The sequence below is a fragment of the Lithobates pipiens genome, unplaced genomic scaffold (assembly GCF_037356315.1).
Source record: "Lithobates pipiens isolate NorthernLeopardFrog02 unplaced genomic scaffold, aLitPip1_a1.2 Scaffold_18, whole genome shotgun sequence".
In the NCBI taxonomy this organism is placed as follows: Eukaryota; Metazoa; Chordata; class Amphibia; order Anura; family Ranidae; genus Lithobates; species Lithobates pipiens.
Window position 1 is genome coordinate 269012605 of NW_027507758.1, and position 15636 is coordinate 269028240.

Consider the following 15636-nt stretch of genomic DNA (forward strand, 5'->3'; position numbering starts at 1 on the left):
TACTAGGAAATGACGCAGCCCCAGCATAGACCTTTTTTTTTTTGCCGGTGTTCTGGCAGATAGTGTCCCGCCATCATATAGTGTCCGCCCCGTACTGCGCATGCGCAGTACGGGGCAGAAGAAGCTTCAGAAAATTTCCAAAGCTGAACGGCGCCTGTGCCGCGAGTGGAGGTGGTAGCCCCACCATCCAAGCGGACATAGGGTTGTGAAAATTAGAGGGCCCCTCGCGGATGAGCTTCGCTCGCCATGTTTCAGGCTCGGCCTCGCTGCGCTCGGCTCTTTTTTCTCCTACTCTATGTCCACTTGGATGGTGGGGCTAGAACCTGGACTCACGGCGCAGGCGCCGATCATCCTTGGCTATTTTCGGAATCTGTGTTGCTGTGTACTGCGCATGCGCAGTACACAGCGGACACTATCTGATGGAGGACCTTATATGATGGGACACCGGCAGGGTCTATGCTTGTCGGAAAATTACGACATACGGCGCATGCGCGGGTGATGTCAAAAGAACAAAAATACAGATTACTCGCAAGGCAATCGGGTAAGGAGATATTCATCTAGCACAATACATTTCCTAACCTGCAATTGTCCATATACAGACAAGTAGTCTGAATGGGTATACAACCACTTTAAACCTGCTCCCACCCCCATTCTAAGCCTATTCTAAAGGAAAGAGGTCTATACCTAATCTCAGGGCGCTCTGGTCCAGTCACATGATCAGCTCCCAGCGCCAGCTTTGGTGTAGAGAAGGGACAGCCAACAGATGCCTTATATTAAGCCTATGGGTTACATCACCTAGGCTCTGCAGCCATTGTCAGTGGTCTCTCCTCTCCCCTTAAGCCAGCCACTGGAGAGATCATGTGACCAGAACGGAGTGACCTTAGCATAGGTAAGAATAGACATCTTTCTTTTAGAGGGTGATTAAAGTGGTTGTAAAGGTTGTGAACCGTAATGCATACTCTGCATTAAAGTGGAAGTTCAGCTACCACTAACCTGCTCTCAGCTCTCTAAGCCTAGTCTATCTAGCCCTGTAAAGAAGAGATCTCTATACTTACCTGTTCTTCGGTTGCTCAGCTCCAGTCCAATGCTGAGCTGTCAGCAGTGACTTTAATGTGTGTAGGAGAGGCAGCCGACAACTGAAGTCCCATAGTAACCCTATGTAACCCCATGTCACTTCCCAGGAATTTCAAAGCAGCCCTTGCTGGAGACTGAACTGGATCGGTCTCAGAAAATGTAGGTATAGCAATTTTTTTCTTTACAAGGTTAGATAGATTAGGCGTAGAATGTAACTGGGAGTAGGTTTAGTATTAGATGAGTATTGCCTGAGCTTCCACTTTAACCACTTCAGCCCCAGAATACTTGGCTGCTCAATGACTAGGCCACTTTTTGCGATACGTCACTGCGTCGATTTAACTGGCAATTGCGTGGTTGTACCCAAACAAAATTCACATCTTTTTTCCCCACAAATAGTTTTCCATCTATCTAAAAATGTATTTCGTGGTATTTGATCATCTCTGCGTTTTTTATTTTTTGCACTATAAACAAAAAAAAAAAAGCCACAATTTTGAAAAAAAAAAAACACAATATTTTGTAAAATTTTCTGTAACAAACAAAAAAAGCTAATTTTCTCCCCAGTTTAGGCAGATATGTATTCTTCTACATATTTTTGGTAATATAAAAAAAAAAAAAAATTGCAAAAAGCATATATTGACTGGCTTGCGCAAAAGTTACAGCATCTACAAAATAGGGGATAGCTTTATGGCATTTTTATTATTATTTTTTTTTTATTAGTCTATTAGTTTATTAGCGATCTGCGATTTTTATCAAGACTGACATTATGGCAGACACATCGGACACTTCTGACACATTTTTGGGTCGATTGACAATGATACAGCGATCAGTGCTATTAAAATGCACCGATTACTGTATAAATGTCACTGGCAGGGAGGGGGTTAACTCTAGGGGGCGATCAAGGGGTTAGCTGTGTTCCCATTGTGTGTGTTTTAACTGTGGGGATGGGACCGACTATAGGAGATGAGAGATCGTGGTTCTCAGCTCGTAGGAACTCATGATCACTCTCTCCTCTCCTCACAGAACCGAGATGTGCGTGTTTACACAAACACGTCCCTGTTTTGCCTCTCGTGCCCACGACTGCCGGTCATGAGCATTGGCACCCCCGCTGTGCAGCGGGCACGCACGCCTCCGACTGCGTGCACGCACCTGCTGATGTATAGCTACGACGGTTCGCGGGATCACGCTGACCTGCCGCTGTATAAGGACGCCAGCTGGTTGGCAAATGGTTAAGGTAAAATACCTTCTTTCTAAAGCTTCCCCCAGCCCCCCTTATAATTACCTGAGCCTGATCCCCAGTATTGTGCATGAGAGCAGCAGCTCACACTGCTCTTTCCCTCCTCATTGGCACAGACAGAGCAGCGGGAACCATTCACTGTCAATCACAGCCAGTGAGAAGGACCGAGCACAGAGTGCCCCCAGACCATGCAGCTTGCTATGGGGGTACTCGGCTGCGGAATGAGCTAGGCGTGCCAGCGGAGGACCCTGAGAAGAGGAGGATCAGGTGAAAAACTATTGCACAGAGCAGGCAAGTATGACATCCTTTTTTTAAATGCTTTTACAATCATTTAAAAATAGGTTTAGAATTGGGATGGGAGCAGGTTTAAGTATAGTTGGGATTTGACTTGACTTACTTTAAAACATTGTCCCCATCTTTATTTGTTTTATACACCTTCCCCCCTGGTTACCCTGTCTTTGCATCCTGCAGCGAAATACCCAGCATTTCCAAATATGGGGAACATGTGCCTTTCACCTAAAATGCAGTGCTGGGTCCCTGAGAAGCCAATTTTCAGGCCTGGGCATTGATGCTTTGTGGTGAGGAAAGTGTTTGTTTGACTTAGAGTCTTTCCTGGCCCATCTTGTGTGGCTCCTTCCTTTGTATTATCTAGAAGAATATTCTGCAGCCATGTCAAATTTTATGCCTAAAATCACTGCCATAATAGCAGACTCACAAGGCAGGGGGCCACAAGCGTACTTCTAAGCCTTCCATCCTTGATATGCCTGCAGCTTCTTCTGTACACTCAGCGGAGAATGAGGAGCGTAACCAATCCCGGGGAGGTTCAGTCTCGTGACCGATATCAATTTGGTTCTTACCGACACTGTGCATACGTGTCTGGATATGGAGCAACCTGTGCTTGAATTCGCCAAGGTTACCAGCCTGAGCTCCCTTAGGAGTCCCCAACCTATTAAATCCTAATTCCCAGTACACTAATGCATTCTCTTGTTTGTTGGAGAGTGTCATAGAAGCTTGGCTAGCGTAGACTGTATTTGCCTAGAAAAGAAGAGGGCTATGCTAGGCAATGTCCTCTTCCTTAAGATGTCAAAATCACTAAATCAAGAAAAGCAGACATCGTACTAGAATGTGCGGAGCTTCCTTTAATGCCATTAGTTATTGAAAAAAAAAATGCACCCACAGCACTATAATGTTTGCAGTCTATGTGTATAGCAGATCTTTTCCTGATGTTACTTCTGGGTATTAGCATTAAAGCGATGGAATGAGGACGTTGACTGGGGCACTTAGAACTCATGCACCACAAACCAGTCCCAGATTCCTGCTCCAGAGATCACCCATCCATTACGGGACACTTGACTACGCATTGTTGCTAAAACATATGTTTTGGGGAACCTTCCCCTTCATCAGGTTTTGCAATCAGGCCCGCTACATAAATATTTTTCACAAACCAAAAGATTTTAATTGTAAATTATCTATTAGTAAATGTCTATTGATTGAGATCTTGCTTTTAGCGTCTTCACATTAAAATAATAAACATTATATATAGCAGCATTCATAGTATTGATAGTGCTAGCAGCACATCTAAAATTTATACAAATAGTAAAAATCAATCAATTCATAGATGCATAAAAAGTGCATCATAAAATTTAAATATAAAATTGATGGAAGGGGGAAACTAAATAAATATAATGATCCAAAAAATGCTCCGATATCAATCTGTATATAAGCTATCCCCATTTATGGTGGATTTTACGTAAGAGTTTAGAAGTTTTCTCCCTTAAGAATCATACTTGGCTAGGTGGATGCAATATCGGTCCAATGCTGCATCTACCCTTTGCCGGCTCCAAGACTGAGAACTGAGAAATCAAATACTGCAGATCGCTCGGTTTTTAAGAGCTCCGTGATCAGAGAGCTGGTGACTGTCTCTCACAGCTCTCTGCTCTGCCCCTCTCGTGCTCACTGGAGCTCTGGGCTGTGGAGGTGATCAGTGGATAGTGGATGCAATGTTAGGCTCCTGCAGACACGTCCAACAGCTTTCTTGCCCGTACCTCTGTATGGGCCATTTGAAAGCTGGAGGGAGGAAGTGCCCGTGGACGACGAGGGCACTTATTTACGCCCTCGCCATCCATTGAAAGCTACAAGTCTGTCTGTCATGGTGGCACATGGGACCTATAGTTTCTTCATATTGCGACGTTGCACCCAAACAAAATTGACGTCCTTTTATTCCCACAAATTTAGCTTTCTTTTGGTGGTATTTGATCACCTCTGTGGTTTTAATTTTTTGCGCTTTTTTTTTTAAAGAAAAAAGAGCGACCATTTTGAAAAAAAAAAAAAAAAAAAAAAAAAAAAAAAACCCAATATTTTTTACTTTTTGCTATAATAAATATCCCCCCCCCCCCCCAAAAAAAAAAATATAAAAAAATTGAATTTCTTCCACAGATTAGGCCATGTATTCTTCTATCTATTTCGATCTATTCCTATGGCATGAACAAGAGAAAATCAATAGATTCCTCCGTCCATGTTAATCAGCCTGGATAGATGAATCAGAACTTTGGACTATGGTATTTAAAGCAGAGTTCCACCTAAATACTATGGTATTTAAAGCGGATTCCTTCCCCCCTCCGGTGCCACATTTCGGGGGGGGTACCTATTTTTTTTTTTTTACAGGTACCCTGTCCCAACTTCGGGACACCAGGCTGCAGCAAAGTACGTCAGCAACTCTGCCCCCCTTCTCCCCCCCCCCCCCCCTCTGCTGGGCCAGTGGGAGAATCCAGCACACTTTGCGCATGCGCAGTAGGGACCTGACCACGATGCAGAAGCACAAAATTGCTGGGTTCCCTTACCAGCAATGGCAGTGGCAGCATCTGACCAGCCAATGTAAACACTGGCTGTGCCGACATCGTTAGACTCCAGGACAGGTAAGTGTCCTAATGTTAAAAGTCAGCAGCTACAGTATGTGTAGCTGCTGACTTTTAATTTTTAAAGGGGCGGACGGAACTCCTCTTTAAGCAGCCCCAGAACCCGCAGCTATTTGAATACTTAAATAAGAGGAGTCACTGTTCACCTACAATTTTCCACCGAGCTCAGTTGATTTTTAAGCCCTCGTTCACATTGGAGTGACTTGTCATGCGATTTGACAGGTCAAATCGCATGACATGTCGCACTCCACTGTTGGCAATCGCTGCAACGCCAACTTTGTGATGAATTAATTTGAAGTTCATGCACTACTTTTGGCGACTGCAGGTGCGACTTGCATAGTTATCTGTGCATAAAGTCGCAAAAATGTCTTCAAAGTTGCACTGACAAGCGACTTTGAAATTGTGCAATTTCAGATGAAGTCACATGATTTCACAGCCGCATTCAATGTGAACAAGGGCTAGATCAACTTATCGAGCCAGATGATGCCGACATGGTCACCCATGACTCAAATTTCTAGCAAACCAACCAAATTCAAGTCATTTATGGCTAGTTAAAGCCTCTATTATGCCTCTGACTGATGAGAGGCCCCAGTTGTATCCAGCACTAAGGCCCCCTAGCAGTCAGTTACATTTCTGACTACTGGAATGGTTGCCTGTACTTTAGGTCTGCAGTTCAGTATATGTCTACGTTTCACAGACAGACACATGATACGTTGTTTATGTAAAAGATTTACCTTGAAATCAGGACTAAATGTGAAGAGGAATGTCTCGCCTGTGCCATAGTAATGGTCGCTGACTCGGAATGGATGTGTTGCATAAGCTCCAAATACCTGGAAAAAAAAAAAAAAAAGTTCAGCAATCTTAAGGGATGCTTCACTTGTTTGCAGTTTAGGTGTGGCACAAGCAGCATCATTTACCGCACTGCACCCAACACAACACAGATTGTCAACGAACACAAAGCGGCATTCTACAGTTTTTATCACACAGCAAGAAATTGTGCTAAACAGGGAATTACAGAAAATCTACTAGAAAGTCTGGGGGAAAAGTGAATTAAATATACTGTTTGCATGTTAAGTACACATATTGAAAAAAATGCATTTGCGGAACTCGTCTCTATTAAATCCTCTAATAGATATCAAAACTCCACCTGACAGTGTCTTCATGTTTCTCATAGTTACATAATAGGTGAGGCTGAAAAAAGACACAAGTCCAACCTATGTGTGTGATTATAGGTCAGTATTACATTGTATATCCCTGTATGTTGTGGTCGTTCAGGTGCTTATCTAATAGTTTCTTGAAACTATCAATGACCCCCGCTGAGATCACCGCCTGTGGAAGGGAATTCCACATCCTTGCCGCTCTTACAGTAAAGAACCCTCTATGTAGTTTAAGGTTAAACCTCTTTTCTTCTAATTTTAATGGGTGGCCACGTGTCATATTAAACTCCCTTCTGCGAAAAAGTTTTATCCCTATTGTGGGGTCACCAGTATGGCATTTATAAATTTAAATCATATCCCCTCTCAAGCGTCTCTTCTCCAGAGAGAATAAGTTCAGTGATCGTAACCTTTCTTCATAACTAATACCCTCCAGACACTTTATTAGCTTTGTTGCCCTTCTTTGTAGTCGCTCCATTTCCAGTACATCCTTCCTGAGGACTGGTGCCCAGAACTGGACAGCATACTCCAGGTGCGGCCGGACCAGAGTCGTGTAGAGTGGGAGAATTATCGCTCTATTCCTGGAGTTAATCCCTTTTTTAATGCATGCCAACATTGTTTGATTTGTTAGCAGCAGCTTGGCATTGCATGCCTTTGCTGAGCCTGTCATCTACTAGGACCCCAAGGTCCTTTTCTACCCCCCACCCACATAGAGCAGAAACTTTATCTAGGGCAGTGTTAATTTCTTTGACTAAATTAATACTATTTTAGTTGACTAAAATACAACTAAAACTACTCTACACATAACTTTGTTAAAAAAAATTAATAAATAAATAAATAAAAAAAAACTGCACTAATCACATAAAAATTAGTAGGGGGCATCTACTAAGCTGCTGAAAGAAAAAAAAATATATATAAAAAAGGAAGAGAAAGGCATTTCTTTTTTTTATATTTAAAGTTGGTAATATATTTAGGTAATATATGCAATGGCATTACAGTCATTAGGGTTTACAGTTTTTTTATATTTTCAAGTTGTACTTCTGTTTGTCAAAAAAGCAAAATGTTTGTTTATGAAACTAGGTTTTATTTATAAAGATGTAATATATCACAACAGCTAAATCTGTGTCTGTAGTGCATGTTCATACCTTAATACAGGGCTCGACAAACCCCAGGCGCCAGGTCGTCAATGCGACTAGAAATCGCAACCTGGCGCCTAAGCTGCCACCAGCCCACTCACTATTGATGCCCCAGACATGCAGCAGCATTAACACTGACTGCCGTCCTCCTCCCTCTTCCACACTCAGCGGTGCCACGCTAAGTGTGTGAAACAACCAAAGGAAGAGAGGAGAATCTGTCAGATTTCAGCTTGATTTTCGGGGTGGGCGGACCCGGCAGCTATCAAACACCAGCCAATGGGATCTGGGCGGGCCGCTACGTGTATGTGACCCCACCCCTTTTCTTAAGCAGCCCAATCGTTGGCTGGAGTTTGATAGCTGCTGAGTCTCGCCCACCCGGCCGGGCCCCGCCCACCCCGACATCAAGCTCAAATCTGACATATCCGCCTCTGTAACTTGTCAGTTTCACACCCCAGCCGGGTCCACCCATTCAGTAACAAAGTGCTCTGTGTGAAACCTGCCAGTGTCACCTGCCACCGCCAAACAGTGCCACCACCAATCAGTGCCACCTGCTAGTGCCACCGCCAATCAATACCACCTGCAACCACCAACCAGTGCCACCTGCCACCAACCAGTGCCACCTCCAATTAGTGCCACCTGCCAGTGCCACCATTAGTCAGTGCCACCTGCCAGTGCCGAGTGTCACCGCCAATCAGTGCCGCCTGCCACCGCCAACCAGTGCCACCTGCCACCGCCAATCAGTGCCACCTGCCGCCACCAATCAGTGCCACCTGCCACCAATCAGTGCCACCTGCCACCAATCAGTGCCAACTAGTGCCACCGCCAACCAGTGCCACCTGCCAACACCAACCAGTGCCACCTGCCACTTCCAAACCAGTGCCACCTGCCAATCAGGGCCACCTGCCAGTGCCAATAGTGCCACCTGCCAGTTCCAAACCAGTGTCACCTGCCAATGCCAACCATTGTCACCTGCCAATGCCATCTGGCAGTGCCACGTGGCTGCCAGTGGCAACCAGTGCTGCCTGCCAGTGCCACCTGCCACCGCCAGTCAGTGCCACTGCCAATCAGTGCCACCTGCCACTACCAATCAGTGCCACCTGCCAGTGCCACCACCAACCAGTGCCACCTGCCAGTGACAACTAGTGCCACCGCCAACCAGGGCCACCTGCCATCACCAACCAGGGCCACCTGCCACTTCCAAACCAGTGCCACCTGCCACAGCCAGTGCCAATAGTGCCACCTGCCAGTTCCAAACCAGTGTCACCTGCCAATGCCAACCAGTGTCACCTGCCAATGCCATCTGGCAGTTCCACGTGCCTGCCAGTGCCACCTGCCAGTGCCAGCCAGTTCCATCTGTTGCCTGCCTTACTCTTTCTGGTCAGCCCATAACCCTGATGTAACAGCGTTTCAATGGAGTTATTGACTGGGTGCTCCATTGTGAGTTAGGGATAGGGGGTGAAAATGAGTGGCCTTACCCCGGGAGCTGACAATTCATACCACTCTAAAAAATAAAAAAATTAAAAAAAACTGTCTCCTAAATTCAAAGCAAATTTGTCAACCCCTGCCTTAATACCATAAATAATAAACATGTTATTAGATTTTTACTCCAGTAGTATATGTTGTTTGGTAATTCTAAAGAAATAATGCATTCAAGTGTAATCAAACCCATTTGAATTTAGTCGACTAAAGACAAATCTGATTTCTTTTTATGAGGAGGCAAGTAAAACCTTGGACAGAGGGGTGGCGGTGGACGTGGTATACTTGGATTTTGCAAAAGCGTTCGATACAGTTCCCCACACACGGCTCATGTGTAAGGTAAAGTCTACAGGTTTGGAAATATCAGTTTGTAAATGGATAGAAAATTGGCTAAAAGACAGAATTCAGAGAGTAGTGATTAATGATTCTTACTCTGAATGGTCTAAGGTTATCAGTGGTGTACCCCAAGGTTCAGTGCTGGGACCCTTACTTTTTAACATCTTTATAAATGATATTGGGTCTGGGATCAAAAGTAACATTTCTGTCTTTGCAGATGACACCAAGCTATGCAGTGGAATAACCTCCTTACAGGATGTCTCCAATTTACAAGCCGACCTCAATACACTGTCTAATTGGGCGACTATGTGGCAGATGAGGTTTAATGTTGATAAATGTAAAGTTATGCACTTGGGGGCTAAGAATATGCATGCATCATACATGCTAGGGGGAGTACAACTGGGGGGATCCATAGTGGAGAAGGATCTGGGGGTTTTGGTAGCTAATAAGCTCAATAATAGCATGCAATGCCAAGCTGCTGTTTCCAAAGCGAGCAAAGTCCTTTCTTGTATTAAGAGAGGTATGGACTCCAGAGAGAGAGATGTCATTTTGCCCCTGTTCAAATCAGTAGTAAGACCTCACCTGGAATATGCAGTTCAGTTTTGGGCACCAGTTCTCAAAAAGGATATCGGGGAACTGGAGAAAGTGCAGAGAAGGGCAACCAAACTGATAAGAGGCATGAAGGAACTCAGCTATGAGGAAAGATTAGAGGAACTGAATTTATTCACTCTTGAGAAGAGGAGAATAAGGGGGGATATGATCAACATGTTCAAATATATTAGGGGTCCATATAGTGATCTTGGTGTTGAGTTGTTCTCTGTACGGTCAACCCAGAGGACAGGGGGGCACTCTTTACGTCTAGAGGAAAAGAGATTTCATCTTCAAGTACGGAAAGGTTTCTTCACAGTTAGAGCTGTGAAAATGTGGAATAGACTCCCGCCAGAGGTGGTTCTGGCCAGCTCAGTAGATTGCTTTAAGAAAGGCCTGGATACTTTCCTGAATGTACATAATATAACTGGGTACTAACATAGGTAAAGTTGATCCAGGAAAAATCCGATCGCCTCTTGGGGGATCAGGAAGGAATTTTTTTCCCCTGCTGTAGCAAATTGGAGCATGCTCTGCTGGGGTTTTTTTTCGCCTTCCTCTGGATCAATTGTGGGCATAAAATTGGGTATTTGGATTGTACGATTATTTTTTATTTTATTTATTTGTTTTTAAGGTTGAACTGGATGGACTTGTGTCTTTTTTCAACCTGACTATGTAACTATGTAACTATATACTGGGACAGTTCAGTCGACTAAAACAAAAACAATGCAGACAAAACTATGACTAAAACTAAAATGGCATTTTAGTCAAAAGACCATAACTAAAAACGAAATTCGAAATATGATGTCAAAATTAAACACTGGTCTAGGGTCAGTGTCTATGCTCTGGACTAGGATACTGGTCCAGGAACGACATGTCAATGTTCAATGCCTGTGCAGTAGCCTGTATGTTTTTGTCTATATGTGCACATACAGCTCAATCCCCATGATGCTTCTTTTTTACCTTGTGACCAGGCAAAAAGCTGCAAGGTTACAACAGTCCCAGTGAGTAATCACAATGGGAGAGTAGAGAGAGAAAAGGATTTTCCTTCCTGGAGCAGATTCATGACATTCTGCCAAGTTGTACCTGTCAGCCTAGGTATAGTCACTTGACTGGAGCTAAAGGATTACTTTTTAATCATACCAGATGCAGTTATTTTATTTTATTTTTTAACAGATTATATTGCTGTAATTTGAGACATAAAAGGAAATTATCCTTGCAGTCTGTTAAATTACTGATAGATCTCCTGTAGACCAAAATATATGCTTCAGGAATGACTAGAACAAGGCATAGCATGAAAATTATTTTTTTCATTAACTATATTGAGCAGAGGTTTTTTAAAAAAATTACATTCCTGTTTTTAGAAAAAAATTATATGCTTCCTTTAATGCGTGTTTTACAAGAGCTACCATACATTTCTATGAAACAAGCATTTCGATACAAAATGCACTTCAAACAAAGGCTACCAACACAATTTTTCCACATCACACCACAATTGTGAAAATTAGGTGGTTTCTATTCATAAGAATGGTACTTGTGATGCATTTTACATTAAGAAGCATGAAAAAACACATAAGTGTAACTGCACCCATGATGTTCTTTCCATATGAAGGTACTTCAGCATCTTTCATCAATTTAAATAAAACATTTAGGCTGGGTTCACACTTATGCAAATTGGATGAGAATTTCCACGCATTCAATTTGGATGACAGGAGACTGTGACTGGCTCACACACCTCCAGGGCAGCCGCGGTCCCCATTTAAAAAGGGTCCTGTGCATCTATGATTCCGGTTCAGGTGCAAATTCAGGCAAAAATTTGGAACCCATTCACACTTGACTCGGTGAACGGGGATGCACTGGATCCCTGCTGTGAGCTATAGCATGTGTGAACCCAGCTTTATTGAATACAAAGTTGTTAGGAGATATGGTTGCGGGTGCCTTTAGGAGTAGGGATTTCACAAAATTAATTTGAAATATGTTGCCATTATATGTGTAATTACAGTGGAATTCCAGCATAACCATAACTACTCTTCCAACTTCCCCCTCCTAACATCATTGCTTACTAAACAAACAAAGACCGTCACTTCCAGCTCTATGGGGTTTTCTAAAGTGAAGGGCAACAGGGACATCGGTATCCGATTACTAAGGATGAGCTTCTGCTTGTTTGCACACCCTACGTGCAGAGCCCACCAGAAAGCCGGAACTGCACTGTGCTAAATCACAGGCAGGGAGACATTTCCCGATCTCTGCCTGTGGTGTGTGCGAACACGCCGGAGCTCACGCTTACTCAGGACTGGGTGAATGCTAACTTCCTTGGGTGGGGTATTCCGATTGATACTACAAAAAAAAAAAAAAAAAAAGAAGAAGAAGAAGGACAAAAAAAAAAAAAAATGGAAGACACGCATACCTGGGCATTACCAATGACATTTAATAAATAATATATTTCATAAAAGGTGGTACTCACAAACAACTGAATTGAGCCATAAAAATACATAGTATGGAACCATGTGCCATATCCCATCACAAGGTATAAGCTGACACGTTTCAGGGGCGCACCCCCCTTTGGCAGTAGCCCAGCTCCGAGGAAGGGGGTGCGCCCCCAAAACAAGTTAGCTTATACCTTGTGATGATATATAGTTCCATACCATGTGTTTTTATGGCTCAATTGAGTTGCCGTTTGTGAGTACCCACTATATTATTTATTAAAAGTCATGCACTATGTGTGCGCACCTTCCATTTTTGTCTTTTTTGTAGTACCTATGCTTACTATCCCGTGTAAGACAGATGTATATGCCTACCTATTTTCAGATCACTCCACTTCGGTCATGTGATCTTCCCTGTGTCAGCCAGCGCAGCTTCAGGGGAGAGGAGGAAACAGGCAAAGAATGAGCCATTGAAGCCTATGGATGATGATGTCACTTCTTTGGGCTTCACAAGCCATTGTCAGAGCACTTTTGACTCTTTTCTCTGCAGTACCACGAGCTGACACAGGGTATATTACGTGACCAGACCACAGCGCCCTGAAAATAGACAAGTCTATACATCTCTCACACAGATTAGAAAGCATAGGTTTTCGGGGAGGGAACTGTTTTAAGAGTAGTTAGGGCCAAGATGAAATTCTGCTTTCAGATAAACTTTCATCTAGGCTGGATTTCAATTATGTGATGCAGTTGTGTTGTCTGTCCTGCACATAATTATTATATAGAATGTCAGATGTTTGATATACACCGATGAGCACAGGACAGGCATCACTGGTGGGCACTGAAAGGCACCATTGGTGGTTACTGTTGGATAAGTGCCCCGATTTTCACTCATTACAGATGTCCCTGCTGAGGAATGCACTTACCTTCTCCTCCCGTGCGGTCAGCGTGAGGAGAGGAATGCCGATAACCAGCATTTCCTGCTTACAATGTGATCAGCTGCGATTGGACGCAGTTGATCACATGGTAAAGAGCCTACACCATAGGCTCTTTACTGCAAATAGTAATGCGTTGTGTCCCAAGGCAAGCATGGAAGGACATCATATGATGTTCTCCCAGAATGAGAGTGCTCCCACCCATCCGTCATTTCACTATATGGGGAGCAGGAAGCAGTTAAAGCTAGTGATTAGGTAGGTCTCTTTTTACATAGTTCCATTGGGCTAGCTTCGACTAATCAAAGTATGTATGTGCCATACTTGTGGGATCCCTGTGGAAGCTGGAAATCACTGTAATAGACTCTACACTGATTGCCACTAACTACTGTGTCAAATGGCTGCCCTTTTGCTTACTGAACACACCAACTCGTTTGTTCTGCATGGGTGACATTCAAGGAACAGCTTTTACTGAATGCAATTCACTCAAACTAGCCAAAAATGGTCACAAGAGGACACTTTCAACAAGTCTATCAGTGCAAAATCAATTGCTTACTGTAAGCAGCAACCTGTTTTTTCCACTTTTCTATTCACACAAGGGCATGTAATAACAGATGTAGTAAACCCTGGAATATTAATGTTTTCTGCATTCCAGAATTCTACACTGTACAACACAAACTATATAAACTGTGCATATAAACTTTTATACCGTACAGTTTTTTTTTTTTTGTTTTTTTTAATTGTGGAGGTGCATGTAGCACACACCAATATGGTTTTAATCTTTTTCTTTAGCAGAGCTCAGGTGGAGCAAAAAGATAGGCTCAAGCTAAGCAACTTTAGCTTCCTGTATTTCTGGATCTGCCGATCATTTGACATGCAATTTCCCTGAAAGCATCTTCTGTATATTTTTCATCATATGCTTATTCTAAAATAAAACAAGGTTCCTTTTAATGCGTTTTTAAAATAGCCAATCCTAAGCCCTACCAAGGAAACTTGCAGCCTGCTCATGAACATTTAAAATAGAGTAATATTTGAGTTAAGGTAAATCTTCTTGTTGCAAGTGGGCAAGGTTTCTGAATAGCATCTATAGTTTAGAAAAAGTTTGCCAACTTGTCTAGTTACTGTATTCCCAGAGACTGGTTTATATGGGGCTGAAGGTTTACTGCAGACTTTAGAATACCGGATCAGCAGATAATCCCCAATTTGACTACCGATGCTTCCCCACATTCAACAGTTAGATTTGCACCTGTTGTGAAAGTTTCATTCGGACTGGTATCTGCAAAGACGTAACTCCAGTTCTTACTTATTAAGACTACTTTAGGGCCCCATAACAGCCAAAGAATACAAACTTCACTGACCTGGTACATAAAGATATTTCATTGCTTACCTGGTTATCCATATCTTTAACTACCAAGAGAACTGGGCTGTCCAGAGAACCCAGGTTCCTGTACAAAGTCTTCAGGCTGGCTCCATGCGCCTGCATGCTGTACGCCAGATACCAAGGATATCCCTGAACCCGGGCAGGAAGACGTTGGCCCAGCTGCACAAAGATAAGCAGGGAAAGTCAGACCCCAATATATGATCAGTTGCACTTTCAGGGAAACCACATTTCTTCAAACTCCAAAAGCTCCTTACATTACTTGCATAGTTTTTCACTGCCAGTGACAGAGGACATGTCTGCATTTCTGATAATACACTAGATGCGGAAACCAGAAATATTTTGTGGCGTTTTTTTTATTCAAGACGTATATATTTAAGACAGGGAACATGAAAATGTTTATCTATGCACATGTCAAAGAAGGGCAAACAAACAGAGAAAGTTAATGTGGTTGTCTTCAGCAATAAATGTATTTGACCTTTCATAACCTGCCATGAGTCAGAGCCGATTTTTGTTAGTCTAGTTTTTTAAAATGAGTTTTGGTATGCTTTGGTTGCAATTACAAGCAGCGGGATGGGAACTCTCTCGGCTCTCCTGTCCCACCAGGAGACCCGAGCTACCAGCTGGTATGTTCGCTGGTTGGCCGAATCGGCTTTGATCGTGCCACCGCTGTGGTTTACCTGGCTGCCATTGATGGCATTTTTTGGAAATCGAAAGTAATCAAAAATGCTGATCTTTGGGTTTTTCAAGTGCTTTCAAGTGCAAAAGGAGGGATTTGGGGTCTTGGTGACCCCACAGCCCTCCATAAAGAGAGAGTGTCCATCACGTCCCTATTGCCACCACTGGGTCTATGTGCTATGAAATACAGGCAAATCATAGCTCAACCCTAATGCAAGCAGTGGACTGGCTCTTGAAGGGAGTTAAAATGCCTTGATGTGTGGATGTCAGTCTAGAGGAGTGGGCATGCTTAGGCAGAATGAATTTGCATATAGACCT

The 15636-nt window shown here is 43.3% G+C and overlaps 1 protein-coding gene across 1 annotated transcript in view; it reads right to left on the bottom strand.

The window, feature by feature from the left end:
• The window catches only part of LOC143987850 (nuclear receptor coactivator 7-like), a gene marked incomplete in the record, with an annotated part of 72675 nt that overhangs the window by 9139 nt on the left and 47900 nt on the right, over positions 1-15636 (bottom strand). The window contains 2 exon segments of the mRNA XM_077486943.1: positions 5958-6053; positions 14650-14802. Coding sequence (XP_077343069.1) covers positions 5958-6053; positions 14650-14802 — 249 coding nt within the window.